Here is a 26,173-nt window from a genome sequence, read left to right on the forward strand (position 1 = left end):
GGAATGCCGTCTTCCCTCAGAAAAAATGCAAAGGATGGTGGGACTAGTATCCAGAATGAGAGATCTCCCCTCTGTATCCCTACGTCAAGCTATGTCCCTCCTGGGGTCCATGACGGCTTGCATTCCTGCAGTCCAATGGGCTCAACTTCATTTGAGAGATCTTCAATGGCAAATTTTATCAGAAGAGGTTTCTCTAGAAGAAAATTTAGAAGGTCGGTTCAGTTTATCTCCAAATACAATTCTCCCGCTAGATTGGTGGATGTCGCGGAACAATCTTTCCCGATGTGTCCCTTGGGTAACCCCGGTCTCAAAAGTAGTGACTACAGACTTAAGCCCCAGTGGGTGCGGGGGCTCATCTGAATGATCTCATAGTTCAGGGGGTCTGGTCAGGCAACCTGAAGGGGGGTATCTTCCAACATGAAAGAACTACTTGCAGTCAAGTTTGCACTCAGAGTTCCTAGATCCCCCCCCCCCCCCCCTTCACTCTCATCATGTCAGAATTATGTCAGACAACAGAGTAGTGGTAGCGTACCTAAATCACCAAGGGGGTACCCGTTCCCAGTATCTGATGGAAGTGACCAAATTAATCTTCCAGATAGCCGAGAACAACCTACAGCCATTGTCAGGCCTTCACATAAAGTGGGTGGACAATTAGAGCAGACTTTGTCGGTCCCTTCTAAAACAGGGGGAATGAGAATTGAACCAGGCAGTGTTCAACCAAATCTCAGAAAGGTGGGGAGTACCGGACATGGACCTCTTTTGCGAACAATTTGAACAAGAAGGTAGACACAGTTTGCTCCATAACACCATTGGGGAACCCCATATCATTAGATGCATTCCTGATTCCTTGGTACCACCAGCTGGCATATGCCTTTCCCCCAATCACTCGAATACCAGCAGTTCTGAGGAAAATACGGAAAGACAGCTCATGTAGTCTTGATAGCTCCATTCTGGACGAAGAGGGCACTGTTTTCCTGGATGAGAAGGATGTCTGTCTCCGACCCCTGGGTACTCCCGGACCTTCCAAATCTCCTCTCCCAGGGACCAGTACAACATCTGCTGCAGGTTGCAAGTTTACACTTGACAGCCTGGAATTTGAAAGGGAGCTGTTAGAAAGTAGAGGGTTTTCACCGGGGCTGGTGTCTACCCTGCTGCAAAGTAGGAAACCAATTACGACTAAACAGTACGAAAAAAAATTCCTGTCATCCTCAGGCGCCAAGCTAGATGGAAAAGTTCCTCTGAAAGCCATACTAGAGTTAGGTCTGGCCACAAGTACCCTAAAAGTCCATATAGCAACTTTGGGGGCACTATTCAATTGTGATCTGGCGGGGAATCGTTGTGTTTCTAGGTTCATTAGAGCAGCAGGAAGGTCAAGGCCTCTACCCTCACGGAGTACCCCTCAGTGGGATTTAAATTAGTCCTTACGGCCCTGACTAAACCTCCCTTTGAACCCTTGGCAGATGTCTCATTGAGAATCCTATCTCTTAAAACATCCTTATTGGTCGCCCTCACCTCTGCGCATAGGGTTAGTGACATACAAGCCTTGCCAGCTAACCAACCCTCCTTTCACTCAATTCCTGGATGGTATTCTTGTTCACAAAACTGATCCGGCCTACCTCCCAAAAGTAGCTTCTCCGTTCCACAGAGCACAGTAGATATCTCTTCCCTCCTTTTGTCCTAACAACAAAAACAAGGAGAAAGAGTCCTTAAACACATTGGATGTTAGGAGATGTTTGATCCACTACATAGAAGCCACTAGGGAGTGTAGAGGACGGATCTTTTTTTTTTTTTTGTCTGTTTCCAGGGTCCCCAGAAGGGGGGAAAAACCTCCAAAAGCACCCTAGCAAGATGGATCAGAGACGCTATCAGCCTGTCGTACTCATCAGGTGGTGTACCAGTCACGGGAGAAATCAGAGCACACTCAACGAGAGCAGTAGCAACCTCCTGGGCAGAAAGGGCCGGTGCTTCTATTGATCAGATATGTTGAGCTTCTACCTGGTCTTCATCCTCTACATTCTATAAGCACTATAGATTGGACCTGATCTCTTCCTCGGACCTCACCTTTGGGAAAAGGGTGCTGGAAGTGGTGGTCCCTCCCTAATGTACAGTCTCTGCAATTCTCTCCGTGGTGCAGTCATGGGGGACAGAGAAAAATAGTTACTTACCGATAACGGTATTTCTCTGAGCCGATGACGGCACCCGTACATTCCCTCCCTTCACGTATGGGTGTGCACACTAATAAAACGTCCCTATTCTAATACCGAAGTAAATAGGCACGCGGTATCTCAGTTAAGATTTCGAGTAATGTTGAAATTATATTTTGTTCTTAACCTAAGCTCCCATCATGCTCTGTAAACAACTGATGCGGGAGAGGTACCGCTTTTTAACTGTAGGTTTCCTGTCCTTGGTGGGCGGATCCCTTTTCTCTCCGTGGTGCCGTCATGGGCTCAGAGAAATACCGTTATCGGTAAGTAACTATATTTTTCACCAATAGAATGTTTTGGACGAGGTGAATCCGCACGGCACAGTGAACAGAGTATTGACCGGTGTTCAATAGGTTGCAGTGCTTTGCATTCAGCAAATATGCACAGTGTCCAAAGCGCTGGTAATTCCGGATCGTGTGAACATGCCCTTACACGGAATGCTGCTCTGCGTTTCAGAGAAAATATATACTTGGGAAAGACTCAGTTACCTCTGTACAACCTGAGCCGGCTTATCCCATCCCAATCCAGTCTCATCAATCATCAAGGCAGAGAGGAGCAGGGGTTGGACTGTGGGGCCTGGTTAGCCGGGCACCCCCCCCCCCCCGTAGTGCCTGGCTGGTTGGCTGGGCGCAACCCCCCCCCCCCCCCCTGTAGTGCCTGGCCGGTTGGCTGGGCACCCCCCCCCCCCACCCCCCTTGTAGTGGCTGGGAGCCCCCTCCCCTTGTAGTGCCTGGCTGGGAGCCCCCTCCCCTTGTAATGCCTGGCTGGGAACCCCCCTCCCCTTGTAGTGCCTGGCTGGGCACCCCCCCTTGTAGTGCCTGGTTGGCTGGGAACCCCCCTTGTTGTACTTGGCTGTACTGTGGGTAGCAATTTTAATGTGGGGGTAGAATAGGCTCCATTGATTTTTTATTTTTTTTTTCCGCGCATTTACAATGATCTTTGGAATACATTGGCCTTAAACATATTCCCCCACTGTGCCTTCCCGTGCACTAAGCACTTTATTTGCAGTACAGTACAAAAGTGTTAGGACACTGATGGCCATCACTACCTATTTTTTCCTGTGGATACCCCCCCCTTGTAGTGGCTGGTTGGTTGGGCACCCCCCCTGTAGTGCCTTGCTGTTTATCCCCCCCGTAATGCCCGGATAGTCGGTAGGGCGCCCCCTTGTAGTGCCCGGCCAGTTGACCGGCCACCCCTAGTAGTGCCTGGCTAGTTGACCAGTAACTACCCCCCCCCCCCCCCGTAGTGCCTGGCTAGTTGACCAGTAACACCTCCCCCCCCTGTAGAGCCTGCCTCTTCATGTGTGTGGTGAAACACCACAGCGCACTCTGATTCCCTTGCACAGCCACGCTCGTATTCATGATGCCTGTGGTTTGGGCACCCATCAGGGTTTCCTATCAGATAAAAAAGGATAAAATTCATCCAAGTTGTAAAAATAAACATTTGAATATACTTATTTTTAAGTAATTGACCCCTTTACTATTGTCTGACGTGAATATTTTGTAACATCTCATTTGTTTAATGTCCAGATCTATTGAACACAATGGCGACTCGGGATGGATACGAAGACTCTGGGTCCCAGCTGCCCTGTATAACAGGTCTGTGATCCACTCTTGGTGCATTTTATATTTTTTGCTCATGGAGACTTATAATATATATGCTATTACTCTTTTCAGGTACTGGCATGGGAGCGGTTAAGCATGGAAACAGTTCTTCCTACACTGCGTGGCAGACTCCTCAGATGTCAGTAAAACCTCTCATTAGAGCTTCGGCATCTCATGTAACCCAGATAGTCTCCAGCCTTCCTGAAGGAATTCCTGAACATGCTGATGGTGAGTTATAATGTACAAGTCCCAATTCGAAAAACAGTTCTGGGCCCCCATCTACTGTTAGCTGTGGCAGAGAACCACTGCAAATAGTGATTACATCTCTGGTAGACTTGGCTCTTAGATATAGTTCATGGATGTCATTTTAAAGCAGCACTGCCGCATTTTTATTGATTTTTTTTCTTCTTCAACACTGGAGTGATGCCACTAACTAATGTAAGTTTCCTGACCCTACTATTATCCTTAGCAGCTACTATCTTCAGCTGTTCCCAGCTCCAGTACTGATCTACCACTGACTGCAACATCTGACTTACCGTACGTCTGAGTTAGCCGTCACAAGCTCTCAGTGTAATATGTCAATTCAACAGTGGTACACAGCACCTCCATAGAAAAAAACAGGGTCAACTTTACCAATACATGAGGCGCACGTCTCGTCCAAGGATTCCCTCTTGGAATAAAGTGCAATATTCATAAGCAAAAAAGGACGGCGCCTCACATGTTGGTGAAAATGAAATCACAGAAGGCAGAATGAAAATGTGAGGCGCTGTCCTTTTTTGTAAATGAATATTAAGCTCTGTGTAAGTCTGAGAGCCTTGCTTTGGGGTCATTCCACATCAAGTGGACCAGCTTTAAAAATCGTCCCCACTCAACCTTCTCTAATTTTTGCTGAAAATTTATAAGGATGTACATGTATGTTTGAAAAGAGGTTCTGTAAATTTTTAGGGCCAGATCTCAAATACATTGGGCACTGTTGACCTTTCACTGGAGGTTCCACCAAGCCTGCGGCTTCAGCTAAGAGGATTTTGCAAACTTTGGCACATAGCCATTAGAGTTCTATACTGGCTATGATGCTGAAATTTGGCATACTAGCTCAACTTTTGCTGCTAAACACGATAAAATTATTACCGGCTATGACAAAACAATATTTCGGCTGCAATTGTGTGTCAAAGTAGCTTGAAAAACGCGTCGCATAAAATTTATGCCAAACTTTGCCCATATATAACTCAAGACCAAAAACCAATAGTAACTGGTGCTTTGCCCTGTACACCAAACATCTACATGACTTTGCATTGCTGCAATATCACGGTCAAAGCATATGTATTTGTGGAAATATTCACACCCACATATGATGATAAACTTAAAAAAAACAAATTTTACCTATTTTTAGGTCAAATTTCTCAAAAAGGTACCCCTAAAATATATTAATTCTGATATCATTAGAAAGAGCACATTTTTCTCTACAAGGATCATTGGTTTTTTTTTGTTTTTTTTTGGAGTCTCTCAGTTTAAGAAATGAAAAATGCCACTGAACATGGTGTTATTTATTAATACGTAATGAATGGTAACTGCACTATTCAAACCCTTGCGTTGGTCCATGGTGGTTATACCACAACCAATTCTCTAAGAATTGGTATTATAATCCTATTAAGAATTGTAATAATGCTGTCTTTCGAGAATTGGCAGCCCCATCGCCTAGGAGCCATGGCCGATAGCCGTGCAAGGCGAGCCTCGGGCGGTCTCTTTATCGCTGGTTCCGAAGCCTGAGGGTGGGTGACTTTGCCTAGGATCCCAAGCCTAATATTGGGTATCTTTTGTTGGTTCCCAAACCATAATGTTCAGTCTGAGTGGTCTGGAATTGTTGCTGAATTTGCAACATAATCGGTTCAGAGAAGCTGTATTGTCGGCCCATTGCTGTTGCAGCTGGTGCTGGAATTATTGCAATGATTGACTGCTCGGGAATCCAGCATGTATCATTTCTCACAGGCCAGTGAAAGAAGCTAGCTGGTCCATGAGGATGCATAAAATTTATTAAAGGGCACCTGTCACCCCGTTTTTTTCGGTATGAGATAAAAATACTGTTAAATAGGGCCTGAGCTGTGCATTACAATAGTGTAGTTTGTGTACCCCGATTCCCCACCTATGCTGCCGAAATACGTTACCAAAGTAGTCGTTTTCGCCTGTCAATCAGGCTGGTCTGGTCAAAAGGGCGTGTTGTCTTCCCCCAGATTTTGCGTAGTTTTCCGTTGGTGGCGTAGTGGTGTGCGCATGCCCAAGGTCCCGAATCCTCTGCCAGGGGATTTAAAAGAGCGCGCTGTTCGTTATTTCATTGGTGATCGGTGGGCGCGGCCATCTTCCTTTGGCCGCGCGTGCGCAGAAGCGGCGCTCTGCTGGCCGCGGCTTCAGGAAAATGGCCGCCGCGATATCCATCTGCGGACGCGCGGCATCCGGCGGCCATTTTCCTGAAGCCGCGGCCAGCAGAGCGCCGCTTCTGCGCACGCGCGGCCAAAGGAAGATGGCCGCGCCCACCGATCACCAATGAAATAACGAACAGCGTGCTCTTTTAAATCCCCTGGCAGAGGATTCGGGACCTTGGGCATGCGCACACCACTACGCCACCAACGGAAAACTACGCAAAATCTGGGGGAAGACAACACTCCCTTTTGACCAGACCAGCCTGATTGACAGGCGAAAACGACTACTTTGGTAACGTATTTCGGCAGCATAGGTGGGGAATCGGGGTACACAAACTACACTATTGTAATGCACAGCTCAGGCCCTATTTAACAGTATTTTTATCTCATACTGAAAAAACGGGGTGACAGGTTCCCTTTAATGCATCATGCTCGTCGACTGAAATTTCAGAAATATTTCCAATCCACCAGTTCCTATCGTAAATGCAGGCAATGTATTGCCCTGGCTGGAGGTTTGCAATTGGCACAAAAGGCATTTCTGATCTGACAGATCTATCTACATGGGCAATGAAAGATGATGGGTCATTTGACACCCTTGAAATGTGAATCTTTTTGTCATCAATTGGCACAAACTGGTGATTTTCTCTTGTTCCAGCAATTGTATGTCCATCTTTGAATTTTTCCTCTTGAACTACCTGTATTTCGTTAATTTTTTTCTTTTGGAACAAAAAAAAACTTGATTCCATGCAGTTGCTTGTTGCAAAAGTTGAATAAATCCACCGGGGTCAGTATTTGGTTTTCAGTTGGGCGTTGAAGACTGGCATGAGCTGCCAACCTCTTTGCTGTCCCTCCAATCCCATCACAGGGCGACTTTCCATGACTGGTACCAAAAAAATTCCATTCAGCGCTGATATTGAAATCAGCATTGTGGTGGCACAAGTTGAGAAAAGTTTTGACATTTTTGTACTTAGCTGCAGATCCATCGCTGAAGTAGTGGATATAACGAATCCCATAGATGAGAGTCTTGAGATACTCCACAATTACTGTTAAGAAAGTGTGGACTGCAACTGTGTCATGTCGTGAGCAATCACTGATTATGCACAAGCTGATGTTCTGCGCAGCTTCACCATTTAACTCCTTGAAGTAAATTACAAATGGGTGTACTGTAGCTTGACTATTTTCCCAGTGGAAACCTTGAATGGCATCTTGAACAATAAATTAGTAATTTTCAGCAAAGTCCATAAGGATCACAAGCTCTCCAGGTCTCAGATTTTCCTTCAACGATTTCAGATAGCAACTTTGATGCTTGGCGATGTAGTGATGGCAACAAAGTTTAGAAATTTTCAAAACCAATTCTTCAATGAAATCTTCTATAGTCAGTTGTTTGGTATCAAGCGTGTCTCGATCAGTGTGAATCCATTGTTTGAACTCAATAATATCTTCAGGGTTACTGTTGACAAACACATTGACTAGAAATTCTTTTAAAACTTCAGGACCCGGGCATTTATCACAACGGCCAAGCATACAGTCCTTGGATTCAATTCCACAGACCATTTTGCATATGAGCTCTTTTTAGTCTTCATTGATTGGGCATGCTGCAAGCATTAGTTTGACATTCTGGTGAATGGTACACACACAAACGGAATGTGTTCCAGCAGATCCAACGGTTACGCACCACTTTGGCCGAAGCTCACAAAACTTGGAAAATCCAATTTCAGGACCATTCCGATCCCGATAGGCAGCAAACATTTCCCTCATATTGCTCAGTAATAGTCGCTTTTGCATCTGCTTTTTTTCTCCTGCTATTCGCACTGATAGTCTTTTTTACCAGGGCACATTCGACTGAATTCATCATCCTCAAAAAATGCCTGCACCTTTTTCTTCACTTCCTCAGAAACTTTCTTGCCACACTTGATTCTAGGTAAGGCTAAGATCCCATGTTCACATTTAAGCTTTCGAGCTTGTTTGACCATTCGTTCAGAGACACCGAATTCGTCTGATATAGCCTTAATGGACCAACTTTTAGGTGCCAGTGTCAAGATTTGGACCTTTTTGGACAGCAATGGGCCGACAATACAGCTTCTCTGAACCGATTATGTTGCAAATTCAGCAACAATTCCAGACCACTTAGACTGAACATTATGGTTTGGGAACCAACAAAAGATACCCAATATTAGGCTTGGGATCCTAGGCAAAGACACCCACCCTCAGGCTTCGGAACCTGCGATAAAGAGACCGCCCGAGGCTCGCCTTGCTCGGCTATCGGCCATGGCTCCTAGGCGATGGGGCTGCCAATTCTCGAAAGACAGCATTATTACAATTCTTAATAGGATTATAATACCAATTCTTAAGGAATTGGTTGTGGTATAACCACCCTGGACCAACGCAAGGGTTTGAATAGTGCAGTTACCATTCATTGCGTATTAATAAATAACACCATGTTCAGTGGCATTTTTCATTTCTTAAACTGAGAGACTCCAAAAAAAACCCAATGATCCTTGTAGAGAAAAATGTGCTCTTTCTAATGATATCAGAATTAATATATTTTAGGGGTACCCTTTTTGAGAAATTTGACCTAAAAATAGGTAAAATTCGTGTTTTTTTATGTTTTTCATCATATGTGGGTGTGAATATTTCCACAAATACATATGCTTTGACCGTGATATTGCAGCAATGCAAAATCATGTAGATGTTTGGTGTACAGGGCAAAGCACCAGTTACTATTGGTTTTTGGTCTTGAGTTATATATGGGCAAAGTTTGGCATAAATTTTATGCAATGCGTTTTTCAAGCTATTTTGACACAAAATTGCGGCCGAAATATTGTTTTGTCATAGCCGGTAATAATTTTATCGTGTTTAGCAGCAAAAGTTGAGCTAGTATGCCAAATTTCAGCATCATAGCCAGTATAGATCTCTAATGGCTATGTGCCAAAGTTTGCAAAATCCTCTTAGCTGAAGCCGCAGGCTTGGTGGAACCTCCAGTGAAAGGTCAACAGTGCCCAATGTATTTGAGATCTGGCCCTAAAAATTTACAGAACCTCTTTTCAAACATACATGTACATCCTTATAAATTTTCAGCAAAATCGGAGAAGGTCGAGTGGGGACCACTGGTCCACTTGACATGGAATCACCCTTTGGTCTCTTTCTGGCGCTCATAGACTTACATTTAGTGACCTCCTGCTCGTGCAGCAGTCACTGGAGCAATCCGGCATGTCTTAACCTGCAGAAGACCACCCAGAGCAGCGAGTATAATACTAGGATCAGGGAACTTACATTAGTGGCACCACTCCAGAGGTGAAATAGAAAGAACCACTGTAATGCTAAAGTGCAGCTGCCCCATAGCTACTGTACCCAGTTCTAGGGTTCATTGTAGCTCACTGTTCAGATATTTATATCCTATGCTGAAATCACTTGCTAAAACCTTTTATTTGAGGGCATTCATATGAAGCACCTCTGAAGGGTAATTCTGCCCCTGTATACAGGAGGAGCAATCACACAACATTATATAAATCCTCATTTGTTATAGATACATTTTCAGGATCCTAAGTCGCCAACCTATGTTTTTCACTTTTTGTAGATTTCTGCAAAGCCAGTGGTAGTTCATCTGCTCAGCTGATCAGAAGTCAGATTATTCCAATGGCACACGTTGTTCCCTCCACCATAGTGACATCAAGTAAAGCAAGGATATCTGTGCTTCCCGCAGAATCATCTGAACATGGCTCTCCCTATGCACCACCAGCAGAACCTTCTGCAATTGAAGACAATAGAAAGTTTGAAATGCCCAATATTGAACCCACCATGAACCAGTCTGCTTTGTTAAATACTCTTTGTGTAGATGGTAGATTTGAGCTCCCTACAGCAGGTATGGGTAGATCTGCTGAGCAATACAAGACTCTTCCTGAAAGCAGGGAAATTGGAGATGGGGAGCTAACCCACAGAGTTCTATGCCCACCTTCAAATCTGCGATGTCACAGCTGGCAGCCAGACTCGTGTAGCAGCCAGCCAGCAGCAGAATATAACTCATGGAGACTGCAACAACAGTGTACAGAAAATATGAGAATGCAGAAACTGCAGGTAATTTTAATTTGTCTCATTCTATTGGTGTCCCTACAGCACTTCCTCTATGGCTCACTTCTGCTAAAATGTCTTCCAGTTTGTGAGCGACTATTCTGCACCAATTTACGCTGCTGGACTTCATCCTACTCCAATTGAGTGGGAGCGAGTGGTGAAGGCCAGTGACAACATAATAATGGAAAAGGAGATTATATTGGAAAGGTAGGAGGGTGTTGTGAATGAGTTTGGTATGTATGAGATGCCTATAATGGTTCGTCTTTGCTATCGTAAGAGCCACCTGCCAATTGTTCCATTTCTCATGTCATTATATAGTGATTGAAATATGCAGACTAAATTATTTAGAGGACCTATTTCCTGACAAATGTAATGGGTTTCATGTTTTGGTCACCTTTTTACAAATGCATAGAATTGGGAAAAGTAAAAAATACTGTGATAAAGGCTTTTTTTCTTTGGCTATGTTCACATGTTGCCTTTCGCTTTATTTTGCTACTTTTTTTTCTGCATATGAAACCTGATCTCTAGGCATTAAAAAAAAAAAAAAAAAAAAAAGAAAAACACACAAACAGGTTTTGCTGCGTTTTTCAGGATCCCCAAGTTCAGCTATGCTTCCATCATGAAATCATGAACAATACAAAGGTGTTGGGCCACCAGTCCAGACATATGTGAAACCATAAAACATTCTCTTTTTCTCTAATAACCCCCCCACGACAGCACACAGGACAATGTCATCTCATCCTAATAGGGACAGGAAAAAACGAAAGAGGTCAAATAGCCCCTCCTACCTCCATTCCTTAGTGATTTTCCTATCTATATATAGGGATGAAGGTCATCCCCAGTGCTCTGTGGCGGCGGCAGACATGGGGCTTTTACCTTAAGCCTGGCAGCTGGAGTTTTGTCGGGTTCCCCTCCCTCTCCTGAATGCTGCTCCTGTCTCTTCTGGACTTGGGACACCTTCTTCCCGGTCTGAAACTTCGGGTAACATCCCTGGGTCGCAGGCGGGAGGCCTCTTTGAGCTCTCCATGCCCATCTCCTTCCCCCTGCTCTGACTGTCGGACCGCGGTGCTGCAAGGAAAGCTTTCTTCCGGCTCACCTCACTGTAATCTCTGCAGTCCCGGTGGCCAAAAGTGACGTCAGACCATGGCGTGCTGGTATCGTCACTTCCGGTTTCTGCGTTCCAGCGTGAAACGCAGCAGGAGATTTGAATATAGAATATGATTGGTGTTGTGAATTCTGCTCTTGGGCTCCCTCCGGTGGTTGTTAGTGGTAGTGCAGTGGTCTCTGGATTATAGGCCGGGCAGGTGTTTCTGCTTATTGCTGGTCTATTAGGTATTTAGGTTTGTAGGATCCATCAATCCCTGCCAGTTGTCCATTGTATCTTGGAGGGATTGCATCTCTGTCTGGCTCCACTGCCCTGCTGTCATTTCAGCTAAGATAAGTGCCTTGTTTTGGTTCTCTAGCACGCATGCAGGGTGCTTTTATGTGCAGTGCATTCTATTGTGTTTTTTTCCAGCTTGACTTGTTTGGATTTTTCTGTCATGCTGGTTTCTCTGGAGATGCAGATATACATCCTATGTCTTTAGTTAGATGTAGTATATAGTATTTTCTGCTGTGGAATTTTCTAGTGTTTTAATACTGACCGCTTAGAACTCTGTCCTATCCTTTCTATCTAGCTAGAAGGGCCTCTTTTGCTAAATTCTGTTTTTTCTGCCTGTGTACGTATTTCCTCTTAAACTCACAGTCAATATTTGTGGGGGGCTGCCTATCCTTTGGGGCTCTGCTCTGAGGCAAGATAGGATTTCCCATTTCCATCTTTAGGGGTATTTAGTCCTCCGGCTGTGTCGAGGTGTCTAGGCCTGGTTAGGTACATCCCACGGCTACTTCTAGTTGCGGTGTCCGTATTAGGATTGCGGTCAGTACAGGTACCACCTACTCCAGAGATAGTCTCATGTGGCTCCAGGGTCACCGGATCATAACAGATTGGACTCCATTGAAGGATTCCTCCAATAGGGGAAAACAGGGGTAGGAGCCTTTCAACTTGGAGGGAGGGGCTGGTCCAGTCGCCCTATTTAGGGAACCCTGGACAGAAGGTCAAGCAAGGTAGGACAAAATGTGGTAGCATGGAGTGTGATCCTTCCCGCTCTGCTTCTAGAGCCCAGCGCTCATTCTGATTCCTGTAAGTATGCAGGCATTGGGTCTCCTGCGGGGTGCAGGTATTGATACTGAGATAATGTTTTACTTTCTCCACTTTCAGGGGGGCAAGGATCCTGCACCCAGGAGCAAATCCAAAGTCACTAGCCGCAAATGTGCGTTATGTGCCAAGAGACTCTCCTCCTCACATAGCAAGCCCTTATGTCTGGAGTGTATTGAATAAGTTTTAAAGAGAACATTAAGGACATTGTGCGTCAGGAGATACAAGCTTCCCTGGCATCTTTGTCCCACCTAATACCAGCCTATAGTTCTCCCCCAGCAGAAAAAGATGAAGATTCATCAGATAGAGGATTCGGGCTCCCAGGAGTCTATGCTGGAAGAATGCTATGCAGAAGGGGAGCTGAGCCCTTACCCATAATCGCAAGAAAAGATATATTACTTTTCCACTGTGAACATGGAGCAGATCATCACGGCGGTAAGAACAACCATGGAAGTTGAAGAAAGACCAACGCGTACTGTGCAAGAAGAGATGTTCAGGGGCCTCTGATCTAAAGAAACTATTCTTCCCGATACACAAGAATATCCGGGAGCTGGTGCTGGAAGAGTGCGAGACTCCAGAGAAGAGACTCCAGAGTTAAAAGATAGATTCAAAGTCTATGACGAGACTGCAGAGTGCTGGTCTGAGGTACCCAGGGTGGACATTCAGGTTGCCCGAGTAGCCAAAAAAACAAACAACCTTGCGATTTGAAGATTCCTCTCAGTTAAAGGGTCCCCTGGAACGCAAAATGGAAGGTCTACTCAGAAAAACCTGGGAGACGTCCAGCTTTATTAAACACAAATGCCATCTCTACATCAGTCGCCAGGTCAATGTCTTGCTGGCTGGGGCAGCTGTAGGAGCACCTGGCAGCAGGGACCCCCAGAGAAGAGATCCTCGCTTCACTTCCCCCTTCTCCACAACTCTACAGCCTTCCTAGCTGATGCATCGGTGGAATCCCTCAGAGTGGCTGCTAGATCGGCAGCTCTATCTAACTCGAGACAAGCACTGTGGCTGACATCCTGGAGTGGGGATGTAGCATCAAAAATTAAACTGTTCCATCCCCTTTAAAGGGAAGTATATGTTCGGGCCGACATTAGATGAGCTATTGGAAAAAGTTTCAGACAAAAGGAAATCGCTACTAGAACCAAAGAATGCCAGAAAGAACCCCGAAAAGAGATCTTTTTGGCCCTCGCAGGAACAGCCTTCCCAATACAAAGGCAAAGGAAAGACAGGAAGGTGGAGCCACCCCAAAGGAGGCCGGGGCAGAAATGTTTTTCTTTCCTGTGACCAGCGTCTAAGTAAGCCATGACACTCGCAGGAAAGTAGGGTGGCGCATTTCTCACTTCCTCCCAGGATGGCAGGATATATCCACCAGCCCATGGGTCCTAAGATCCATCCAGGAAGGGATGAAAATAGAATTCACCTCCTGCCCTCCTCGGAGAGTAAGTCACACAGCTCGCTACGAAAACACTCCAGTCCTCCATGGAGTCAGGCCTAATTCATCAGGGTCAATCTCTCTAGTCCCAGAGGGAAAAGAACAGAGGTCATTACTCCAAACTCTTCCTGATTACAAAAAAAAACAAAAAAACAGATGGGTCCCAGAGAGCTAAAATAATCCTGAAACCTCTAATCCAGTATATCTGTTACAGAAGATTCAAGATGGAGTCAGTCAGGCCGGCAGTTACCCTGATGGGGAGAGGCTTCGCCATGGCAATGATAGATCTTCAGGACGCATATTATCATATTCTGATTCACCCAAACCATCGAAGGTTCCTAAGATCTGCAGTGGCCCAAGGGGAACGGGTAGTCCATTACCAATTCAGCGTTCTCTCATTTGGACTATCAGCAACCCGAATCTTCACAAAGATTGTCAGAAGCCATGGCCCATATTGGGGATCAACAGATTTGTGTCGTCCCATACCTTAATGACTTTCTGCTGGTGGCTCAGTCAGTGCAAGCGTTACAAGAACACATACAGAAGACTTCCCAGATACTGTCGTCCCTGGGATGGTTGATAAATCAGCAGAAATGCGATCTCGTTCCATCCACATGGAAGACCTTCCTAGGAGTCCTCCTGGATTCACGGGCACAAACATCCTTCTTGCCCAGAGAAAAACAGATCCAACTGAAGGAGAAGATAAACATCCTGCGTTGCAGGAGGTCAGTGTCCATGAGCTTTGTCAGTCGGTAGCCTGGGCCCAGGCGTACCCCAGAAGCCTACAGAGCTATATGCTAGCAGAATGGGACGCTCCCCCCAAGTCCACTGCACAAGAGGGTGTCAATACCTGCCCAAATATGAGCCTCATTGTCCGGGTGGGTCAATCCAAGGAAGCTGAACAATGGAGTACCTTGGGACCAGACCCCTCTAGTCACCATAGAGGTGGATGCCAGCAAGAGGGGATGGGGGGGTCGTTGTCTCCCAGACATCCTTCCAAGGTCTATGGTCAATCGAGGTCAGCAGACAGTCTTTGAACTTCAGAGAGTTGATGGTGGTAGAAGAAACCCTCAAGGCAGATGTTCGATAATCCGAGTTACCCATGTAAGAATCTACTCTGACAATATTACCACGAATGCACATCTCCGACATCAGGAAGTGCGAGATACGATTAGCTGAAAGCCATCTTGACGAGAATATTCTCTTGGGCAGAGAGATACCTTCTTTCTGTGTCAGCCCTCGACTTAAAAGGGTCAGAAAACAAGCTGATTTCCAGAGCAGATGGGATATCCACCCAGGAGAATGGAGTCTAGATCCAGAGGTGTTCCAGATGTTGACCGAGACATGGGGTTGCCCAGAAATTGATTTATTTGCAGACCGTCAGAATGCAAAGGTGTCTTGCTATTTTTCACTAAACCCCGGATGACAGATGTCTAGATATAGACACCTTGGCCCACCAATGGCAGTTCAGTCTTGCTTACACCTTCCCTCAAATCCCCCTCTTACCAAGAACTCTACAAAAATAAGAGATGAGCAGACCATGGTTATTCTAGTAGCACCTCTCTGGCCAAAGAGGAGCAGGTATTGCACCATATCCAGCCTAAGAGTAGACTGTCCTCTGTCCTCCCACCAGTCAAGGATCTCCTACACCAGGGACCAGTCTATCACCCGGACATAGAAAACTTACACCAGGTGGCTTGGCTTCTGAGTTCTCACTCCTGAAGGCCAGAGGTCTCTGACAACACGCTTCAGCATAGCAGGAAACTGGTGACCGACGCAATATACCAGAAGACCTGGAGAAAGTTCATGTCAGGGTGTGCACCAGAACGACCGGATCCCAAACAGGTCAATATCACCTGAATCTTAGAATTTCTGCAGGATTGATTGTAGTAGGTACTTAGACCCAGTACCCTTAAAGTACAGGTGGAGGCATTAAGCTCATATTTCAATCAGGCCCTTGCCGAACTCAGGTGGATAAAGCTATTCATGACCGCAGCTACACAACTTTGCCCTAGAGCAGTCAGTCTGATTCCTGCTTGGGACCTTAATTCTGTCATGAAAGGTTTAACCCTTCCAACGTTTGAACACCTGTCTACATTAATGTTGGACAAGCTTTCATGGAAGACGGCATTCCTGGTAGCAATTACAACAGCCAGAAGAGTGGGATAAATTGCAAGCTCTCTCAATAGAAGAGCCCTACCTGAGGATATTGGAAGACCAGCTGGTGTTCCGTCGAGATCCCTCTTTTCTACCAAAGGTGGTTTCAGATTTCCACAGGAATCGGGACATTAATACCTTCATTTTGCCAGAATCCAAAAAACAAGAGGAACATTTCCATTCTCTTGATGTAAGGAGAGCGGTTTTACAGTATCTCCACATAACCAAGGAGTGGAGGAAAGCTAAAAATCTATTTATTCAACCCTATGGCCAGAAAAAGGGAAGGAAGGTATCCAAGACCACAGTGGCAAATTGGATCAAGAAAGCAATTGTTGAGGCCTATCAGATTCCGAATCTCACGGCTCCAGAAAAATTCATGGCTTATTTCACTAGAGCAGTAGCAGTTTCACGGGCGGAAAAGGCTAGCGCCTCCATCTATATATAATCAGATCCGCTACCTGGTTGTCTGTCCACACCTTTACATGATTTGATTTAACATTCATCAAAGATCTATCATTTGGGAGAAAAGTTCTCCAGACGGTTGTCCCTCCCTAAAGCATTAGTCTTTGGCATTCCTCCTGTGTGCTGTCGCGGGGGGTTATTAGTGAAAATAGAATTAGACTTAGCGGTAATTCGGTTTCTAATAACCTACCAAGACAGCACGGGTACCGTATTTTCCGGCGTACAAGACGACTTTTTAACCCCTGAAAATCTTCTTAAAAGTCGGGGGTCGTCTTGTACGCCGGGAATCGCCTTGTACGCCGGGTGTATATGGTGGGTGGGGGGGGGAGTGATCCTGATGACGACGAGGGGGCGTCTCACAGGAAAGTGAGTATCCCCCATTACCTTATCATAGCGCTGCAGCGTGGGGTCTCTGTGCTGGGAGCGGCGGCTGCTGTGCTGTGCTGTGGCGGCTCCTCTTCTGCAGTGTGGGGCCTCTGGTGCTGTGCGGCGGCGGCGTATCTTCATGCAGTCGGGGCTCCTCCGGCATCTCAAAGCCTAGAAGCCCCGCCGGCAACTCCATCGGTGTAATGCGCTGGCCTCCGGGAAAATGGCCGCTGCTTAGATTCAGATCTCGTGTCCCGAGATCTCGGGACGAGATCTGAATCTGAGCAGCGGCCATTTTCCCGGAGGCCACCTGACCGCATTGTACCGATGGAGTTGCCGGCGGGGCTTCCAGGCTGAGATGCCGGAGGAGCCCCGACTGCATGAAGATACGCCGCCGCCGCCACTGCCCCACAGCACCAGAGGCCCCACACTGCAGAAGAGGAGCCGCCACAGCACAGCACAGCAGCCGCCGCTCCCAGCACAGAGACCCCACGCTGCAGCGCTATGATAAGGTAATGGGGGATACTCACTTTCCTGTGAGACGCCCCCTCGTCCTCATCAGGATCACTCCCCCCCCACCAAAAGGCACATATTCACCGGCCCTATAAGACGACATACGGTGTATAAGAAGACCCCCAACTTTTAAGAAGATTTTATTTTTTAACTGGTAAAGTTGGGGGGTCGTCTTATACGCCCAGTCGTCTTATACGCCGGAAAATACGGTAATTCCCACCTCTCTACTTAATCATTTTTGAACTGGTAGTAATAAATCTAGTTAAGCATTCATACTATTGTGGTCCTTTTATAATAACACTGAGCAATGGAGGTAGGAGGGGCTATTTGACCTCTTTCATGTTTCCTGTCCCTATTAGGATGAGATGACCTCCTCCTGTGCTGTCGTGGTAGGTAACTAGAAACCGAATTACCGTTAAGTCTAATTCTGTTTTCAAAAAAGGGCTATTTGATCAAATTATTTAGTGGAAAAAGTTTTGAAAAAATGACTTCTGAATAAAAAAAAAAAAAAAAGTTCATGAAAAAATACACATTTGCAAATGTGAAAACAGCGTGGTGAGTGGCATTGGTCAGTAATAGTTTACTCAAGGCATTGTTTACTTTCCCACATTGGTAGGACTGTTATTGGTCAGGTATTGTTTACTTTTGGGAAAAAAAATTTTTTTTTTCTTTTTTTTTCCCCCTCCCTCACTAAAAACGCTGCATCAACTGATGGCAACATTTTTTGCTGCATTTTTACTGCTTTTTGCATTTATTCATGTCTGTCTATGGGTGAAAAATGCAGTAAGAATTGACATGCTGCAATTTTCAATAAAGCAGCAGTTTACTGGTAAGTAAGGGGAAAAAGTGTCCTTGAGATTTCTGAAATCTCACAGCTTTTGTTGGTACTGTGAAAAGTGGTTTTTATTAACTTGTGAACATAGCCTTTAAAGGGATTGTCCACTGCTAGGACAACCCCTTCTTGATTAAAATGTTTGGCCTCCATAAAATAATAAAGCCTATACTCTCCTTCCGTGCCAGCGCCGTTTCCGAGGTCTGCTGCAGGCTGTACTTCCCCTTCATGTTCGATTTGTCCGAAGGTGGGGACTGTGACACCAGCGTAGATTGGGCAACTGCCACACTGCGGGAGCGGTGCCGGAACAGTAGGTGAATGCTTTGTTTTTATCGTAGCCAAGTGAGGGGTACAAGAAGTTGTCCAAGTAGTGTGGACAGTGGAGTTGACTACAAAATCTTATCAGGTTTTTGGTACTCAAAATGGAGCAAATCAAAATTTCCAGTTCACCAATCCTGACAGCACCACAGAGGACCAATAATAAAGTACAAATGCAAAAGAAGAAACGGACAGCACCACAGCAATTGTGACAGAACAGCTTACGTGTTTATTCTGCCATCTGCAACGTTTCGGTCCTGAGACCTTTATCAAGCATAGTGAAAAGACCATATAACCACCATTATATACCATCTGACCCAACCCATCAATTAACTAGTAACCAGTGGGGTAGCCATGTGCAATTAGAAAAAACGACATTAAATATAACAAACATATACACAGTAAAAAACAATAAACAATAACCAGCCCTCTGTATATACTAACTACTAACATAGTTCAACTTACTCTGATCGTTCTCTACTATTGAATTGCGCCCATAAATCCACATAAACATCCCCAGAGTCCATGGTGTAAACAACACCAATCGCACCAATCAGAGCATAGCATCAGTGATTGCCATAGCAGCATGGGAGTGTTCATAGCGGTAATAGTCCAATCAATTCTCCAGCTCTCGCATCATGTGACCGCCACCTCCCCAGCATGCAATATTCAGCAGTCCACCAATCCAAGGAGTGATTTCTCGACATGTCATCTCCAATGAGTACGCCCACTCATGTCCATCACTGTGCGCACGTCATCGGCTTACAGGAGTCTTATGCGCATGTCACAGATCCGAAATTACAACACCACACCAGGATCAAAGGTGCGCAGGACAGGAACGTTCATCGCCGCACACATGTCCATGACATCATCGGTTTGCAGGAGTCTTGTGCGTATGTCGCAGATCCGATATAACAGCAGCACAAAAAAAACAAAAACAAATCTGCCATAGGTGTGCATGACAGGAGCGCTCTCTCAGCATTCCTTCTCTCCAAGTCACATTGGTGCGCAAAGAGCAGTCTGACCATATAAATAAAAAACTCCCAATTGTATTCTTTCATTCCAGGTCCATATTGTGCAGCAAAACCAATCGGGTATTAATTCCCAGCCAGTCTTCCATGCTGGTACTTGCCCAGCCTCAAGCTGCTTAGCATTTGCGATCTGACGAGGGCAGGCACATTCAGCTTAGGCTACGTTCACATTTGCGTTGTGCGCCGCAGCGTCGGCGCCGCAGCGCACAACGCAAACAAAAACGCGGCAAAACGCACGCTAAAACGCTGCGTTTTGCGCCGCATGCGTCGTTTTTTGCCGAAAGTTGGACGCAAAAAAAATGCAACTTGATGCGTTTCTTGCGTCCAACGCTTGCGGCCATGCGGCGCAAAACGCAGCACAACGCATGTCCATGCGCCCCCATGTTAAATATAGGGGCGCATGACGCATGCGGCGCCCGACGCTGCGGCGCTGACCGCAAATGTGAACGTAGCCTTAGAGTGGCCATGAGAGTTAATCAACTCCTGCACACATATAACAAATTCAGGCTCACCAACATGGACCTGAAATAAGACAGCAGATGAAAAGGAAACAACCATCCTGAAATATTACCATTATAACAATGTCCATATTCATGGAAGGGACGGTATATATAGAAGGATCAGGGACACACTTATACCAACAGTAGCAAAACATAGTAGCAGCATACTCTACTTATGGCTATCACAAAAATTTTTTTTAGAGATAATTCTTGTACATTTATGTATACACCATCCAAATGAAGAGGACTGTTATTACTACCACCGTTATTGCAATAGCAACATAAGATGGTACATAAAAGGTTAAAAACAAAATTATACCAATGAGGAACTACAGTGAACTATATACTGCTACAAGAGACAACTTTGTGGATAATCAATATTTAGACCCCTGGGATAAAGGGTGTCGAGCTCATATATCCATTTTAGCTCTTTTTTTCTTAAGGAAAGAGACACGATCACCACCCCGTCTTAGTATAGGTACATCATCAATAACGCGATATCTGAGTTGAGTGACCGAATGTCCCATTTCCTGAAAATGCCTAGGAACTGGAAGGTCAACGAGCTTTGTTCTTATAGTACTTTTATGTTTTGAAATCCTCGCTTTAACTTCCATCGTGGTCTCCCCTACATAGTAGAGACCACAGGGGCAGCTCAGGATATAGACCACAAAACTACTTTTGCACGTATAGCGTTTCCGTATCATATATTCTTTCCCCGTATGGGGATGACAAAACACTGCCCCTTTAATCAGGTTATTACAGCACGCACATCCGAGACAGGGAAAATTACCCAGGCTCGGACGGCTCAAATTAGTTTGTAGGTCCCTCCTTGAGCTGCCAACATCCGATGTAACCAACTCATCCTTCAGATTTTTATTCCTCCTATACGAGAATAATGGGGGCAGCTGAAATTCACTCACACTAGTGTGCCCCCTTGCTAATACTGACCAATGTCTCCGAATTATATCCGAAATCAAACCACTCGAACCATTATATGTTGTCACAAATGGTATCCTCTTTTTAACCTCAGTAGCCACTCTAGGAGTCAGGAGTTCAGCTCTATCTTTAGCGAGTGCTTTTATTTTAAATTTATTTACATCCCTCTCAGGGTATCCTCTCATGAGAAATTTTTGGCACATTTCATTAAGCCTCATATCTACAATAGAGTCGCTTGAGACAATCCTCCTGACTCTCAGAAGCTGGCTCCAAGGGAGAGATTCTACCATTTTTCGTGGGTGCTCACTAGAGAAATGTAGGCTATTGTTTCTGTCTGTCTGTTTGACAAACAAATCAGTTTGTAGAAATCCATCATTCTTATAGACACATGTATCCAAAAATTGCATTTTGGTCTGAGAGCACTCCATGGTGAACCCCAACCCAGGGTAGATGTTATTCAAAAATGAATGGAATTGTGTCAACTCACCATAGTCACCGTCCCAAATCAAGAAGATGTCGTCAATGTAGCGCCGCCAGCCCCTAACATGACCCCAGAATGGTGAAGTGTACACGTGTTCATAATAATAAAGTAGGGACAGCGCTCCACAAGTAGGTGAATTATATCTTCGTCTGCCTATTGTTGCAACGTTTCGATCCTACAGAATCTTTATCAAGCACACAGTACAATGCAATAACTCCCCTTAAATACTATAATCACCACCCCTTCATTAACCACCACCAATCAAAGAAGCACAAATACAATTTCACAAATATATACACATATCAAGCTTAAACAGCCCAAACGATTATACGTCCACAAAGTACCTCTTCTGTAGAAAAGCCGCCCCCTCCGATTGGCCATCCAGACATAATAATCATCAGAGCCCAAAAAGTCAGCAGCATCTATCAAACAGTTGTAACCAATCGCTGTAGCGCATTTTCGTCATCATAACAATACTAGTATTGGTCGTCCTCTCGATCCGCCCAGTTCTTTCCTCCAGTCAATCAGCGGACGTACCATCCTGCACAGACTAGAGAGTCTACCTGATTAGTTGTAAACCAGCTTACGTCATTGAGGTACTGTGCATGCCTTGGCATCTCATTCTGACTGGATTTCTGGACGTTTCATTCATTTAGATACCAGCACTACAGCGTAATCAAAGTGCGCAAGTAACGCAGACAAAAAGACATCCCTATGCCTAGTATAAAACCAGCATTACAACGTATTCAGCGTACGCAAAAAATGCAGACCAAAAAAAGATAACATAATTAATAATAGATGGTGGCCTGTTATGATCCGGTGACCTTGGAGCCGCATGAAACTTTCTCTGGAGTAGGTGGAAACTATACTGACCGCAGATCCTGAACTAACACCGCAACTAGAAGTAGCCGTGGGGTGTGCCTAACAAACCCTAGACACCTCGACACAGCCGGAGGACTAAATACCCCTATAGATGGAAACAGGAATACTACCTTGCCTCAGAGCAGAACCCCAAAGGATAGGCAGCCCCCACAAATATTGACTGTGAGTAGGAGAAGAAAAGACACACGCAGGCAGAAAACAAGATTTAGCAAAAGAGGCCACTCTAGCTAAATAGGAAAGGATAGGACAGAATACTAGGCGGTCAGTATTAAAACCGTTCAAAAAATATCCACAGCAGATAATACAAAAAATTACACAACCAAACTAAAGACGTGGAATTAATATCTGCAACCCCAGAGAATCCAACAAGACTGAGAAAATACTGACACAATCTAAGCTGGACAAGAAAACACAAAAGAATAGTACTGAATCATGAAGCACACAGCATGTGTGCCACAGAAAAAAAAACCAGACACTTATCTTTGCTGATTTGGCAGAAAGGCAGGAGGAACCAGGCAGAGATCCAACACCTCCCAACAACAATTGACAACTGGCAAGGACTAATGAATCCTGCACACCTAAATACCCCAGTCAGAACTGCAATCAGCAGAAACACCTGACCAGGACTGCAACTCAGGGACAACTGCATTACCACCTACCACCACCGGAGGGAACCCAAAAGCAGAATTCACAACAGTGGCCCAATTCTAACGCTTTTATGAGGTAATAACTCAGGAACGCTTCAACGGATCCTAGCGATTCTGAGACTGTTTTTTCGTGACATATTGGGCTTCATGTTAGTAGTAAATTTAGGTCGATTAATTTTTGCGTTTATTTGTGGAAAAAAAAAGGAAATTTGGCAAAAATTTTGAAAATTTTTGCAACTCAAATTTTTAATTTTTATTCTGTGAAAACCAGAGTTATGTGACACAAAATAGTTAATAAATAACATTACCCACATGTCCACTTTACATCAGTACGATTTTGGAAACAAAATTTTTTTTTGCTAGGAAGTTAAAATTTGACCAGCGATTTCTCATTTTTACAACAAAATTTACAAAACCTTTTTTTTTTTTTTTTTTAGGGACCACCTCACATTTGAATTTAGTTTGGGGGGTCTATATGGCTGAAAATACCCAAAAGTGACACCATTCTAAACTGCACCCCTCAAGGTGCTCAAAACCACATAAAAGAAGTTTATTAACCCTTCAGGTGCTTCACAGCAACAGAAGCAACATGGAAGGAAAAAATTATCATTTCACTTTTTAGTCCCAAAAATGATCTTTTAGCAACAATTGTTTTTTTTTTCCCAAGGGTAACAGGAGAAACTGGATCCCAAAAGTTATTGTACAATTTGTTCTGAGTACGCCGATACCCCATATGTGGGGGGGAACCACTGTTTGGGCGCACAACAGGGCTTGGAAGGGAAGGAGCGCCATTTGACTTTTTGAATGAAAATTATCTCCAATCTTTAGCGGACACCATGTCGCGTTTGGAGTGCCCCTGTGTGCCTAAATATTGGAGCACCCCCACAAGTGACCCCATTTTGTAAACTAGACCCCCCAAGGAACTTATCTAGATGCATAGTGAGCACTTTGAACCCCCAGGTGCTTCACAAATTGATCCGAAAAAATGAAAAAGTACTTTTTTTTTTTTTTTTCACAAAATTTCTTTTAGCCTCAATTTTTCTCGTTTTAACATGGGCAACAGGATAAAATGGATCCTAAAATTTGTTGGCCAATTTGTCCTGAGTACGCCGATACCTCACATGTGGGGGTACACGGCAAGGCTTGGAAGGGAAGGAGCGCCATTTGACTTTTGAATGAAAAATTAGCTCCTAGCAGGTTGCAGTAGTCGAGTCGGGAGATAAGGGTGATGTGCCTAAACAGTGGAAACCCCCCAATTCTAACTCCAACCCTAACCCCAACACACCCCTAATTCTAATCCCAACCCTAACCACAAACCTAACCCTAACACACCCCTAATCCCAACCCTAACTTTAGCCCCAACCCTAACTTTAGCCCAACTCACTTTAACCCAAATCTAACCCTATTGGCAAAACTGGGGAGGGGGTGATCAGCTGGGCAGGGGTTGGATCACCAGGGCAGATCCATGGGGCGGGACAGGGTTCAGATCAGTGGGGCAAGGGGTGATCAGCGGGGTAGGGGGTGATCACAGGGGACTGTCAAGCACGGGGGGGGGATGAGATGCGGCAGCATGTGGGGTGATCACTGGGGCAGGGGAAGAGAGCAGACGGTGGGGGGTGGGGAGGGCGGCGGTGATCACGTGGTATGTGGCAGGCAGGCATCTCTGTTCAGCTTCCATGGATGCAGTGAAGCTGGACACCGAGGCAGCCACGGTTTGTCACCACCCCCAGATCTGATTGGAGCAAAGTGGTCACCAGAGCAATCGTAGCCAAGGGGGTCAAAGCCACACTTGGCTCAACTACAAATCTCCCTGTTCCTGCCGGTCAGGTGAAATTTCAGTTAACCCTTTCACCCAACCCACAGGAACACGATCTCACTATGATGCATACACTGCGCCACGGGTCTGATTGGCACTGACTTTCATGACACATACTCTGCGTCATAGGTCGGGAAGGGGTTAAGCTCGTAAAATTAAGCTTGAGAATTGCAAACTTTTTGCCAAATTTACATGTTGTTTTTTTAAAATTTTGCCCACAAACACAAGTCATATCAAACAAATTTTACCACTATCATGAAGTACAATGTCCCGAGTAAACTGTCTCAGAATCAGTGGGATCCGTTGAATCGATCCAGAGTTACCACATAAAATGACACTGAAATTGAATCACAAAATTCCAGAAATGTCTAGTCTAACCTCATGTACAACATATAAATACCAAATCCCACAATCTTAAAGGGATAGTGATTATCAGCATTGATTTAACTTTTTCAATAAGAACATACCTCATTAGGTTTGATTTATACATTTTTATTATGGGGAGATACTCTTATTGCAAAAGAGAAAAGACTCATTAATTTATTTACTCATTTAAAGTATTGCACTTTTTTCATTTTTTTTTTTTCAAACCATTTGCATATTTGAACAATACCGTATATACTTGAGTATAAGCCGAGATTTTCAGCCCTTTTTTTTTTTTTTTTTTTTTTTATAGGCTGAAAGTGCCCTTTTCTTATACTCGAGCCATTGTGGGTGAGGGAGGGGGAGCGGCATGAGTGGCTGCTATAACTAGCCGCTCCCTCCTGAAGCGGTCTTTGCACATCCCTGCTTCTCAGATGGTCTCCAGCATCGGCAACTCTTCCTGTGTTCAGCGGTCATGTGGTGCCTCTCATTAAAGTAATGAATATGGACGCAACTCCACTCCCATACGTGTGGAGCGCATATTCATTACTTTAATGAGCGGTTCCATGTGACCGCTGAACACAGGAACAAGCTGCCGGAGACCATCTGAGGAACAGGGAAGTGCAGAGACTGCGCCAGGAGGGTGAGTATAACAGGGGAGGGTAAACCATGCGATATTCACCTGTCCCCGTTCCACCGCCGGGCTCTGTCTTCCGCATCATCTGGTTGTGACATTCAGGGCAGAGGGCGCGATGACATGTTTAGTGCGCGCCCTCTGCCCCAACAGTCAGTACAGAGAGCTTGAAGACACAGCAGCGCGCCGCGGTGGAACGGGAATAGGTGAATATCGCCTGACCTGAGCCAGCGGCGACTCCGGCACCTGGCACCCATAGCGCGCCGGTGTCCACGCCTGCTCAGGACACGGCACCTGGCTCCCAGCGATGAGAGGTGAG

The 26,173-nt window shown here is 45.2% G+C and overlaps 1 protein-coding gene across 6 annotated transcripts in view; it reads left to right on the forward strand.

The window, feature by feature from the left end:
• CEP85 (centrosomal protein 85) overlaps positions 1-26,173 on the forward strand; it is a 108,241-nt gene that overhangs the window by 19,943 nt on the left and 62,125 nt on the right. For 5 of the 6 annotated variants that reach the window (XM_077294920.1, XM_077294922.1, XM_077294921.1 and 2 more), the window contains exons 2-5: positions 3,734-3,802; positions 3,881-4,036; positions 9,800-10,296; positions 10,376-10,497. In XM_077294920.1, coding sequence (XP_077151035.1) covers positions 3,748-3,802; positions 3,881-4,036; positions 9,800-10,296; positions 10,376-10,497 — 830 coding nt within the window. In that variant the 5' untranslated portion in view covers positions 3,734-3,747. Of the gene's footprint in view, positions 1-2,405; positions 2,468-3,733; positions 3,803-3,880; positions 4,037-9,799; positions 10,297-10,375; positions 10,498-26,173 lie in introns of those variants that run through there. The other variant, XM_077294924.1, reaches the window with a different exon arrangement.

The sequence above is a fragment of the Ranitomeya variabilis genome, chromosome 3 (assembly GCF_051348905.1).
Source record: "Ranitomeya variabilis isolate aRanVar5 chromosome 3, aRanVar5.hap1, whole genome shotgun sequence".
In the NCBI taxonomy this organism is placed as follows: domain Eukaryota; kingdom Metazoa; phylum Chordata; class Amphibia; order Anura; family Dendrobatidae; genus Ranitomeya; species Ranitomeya variabilis.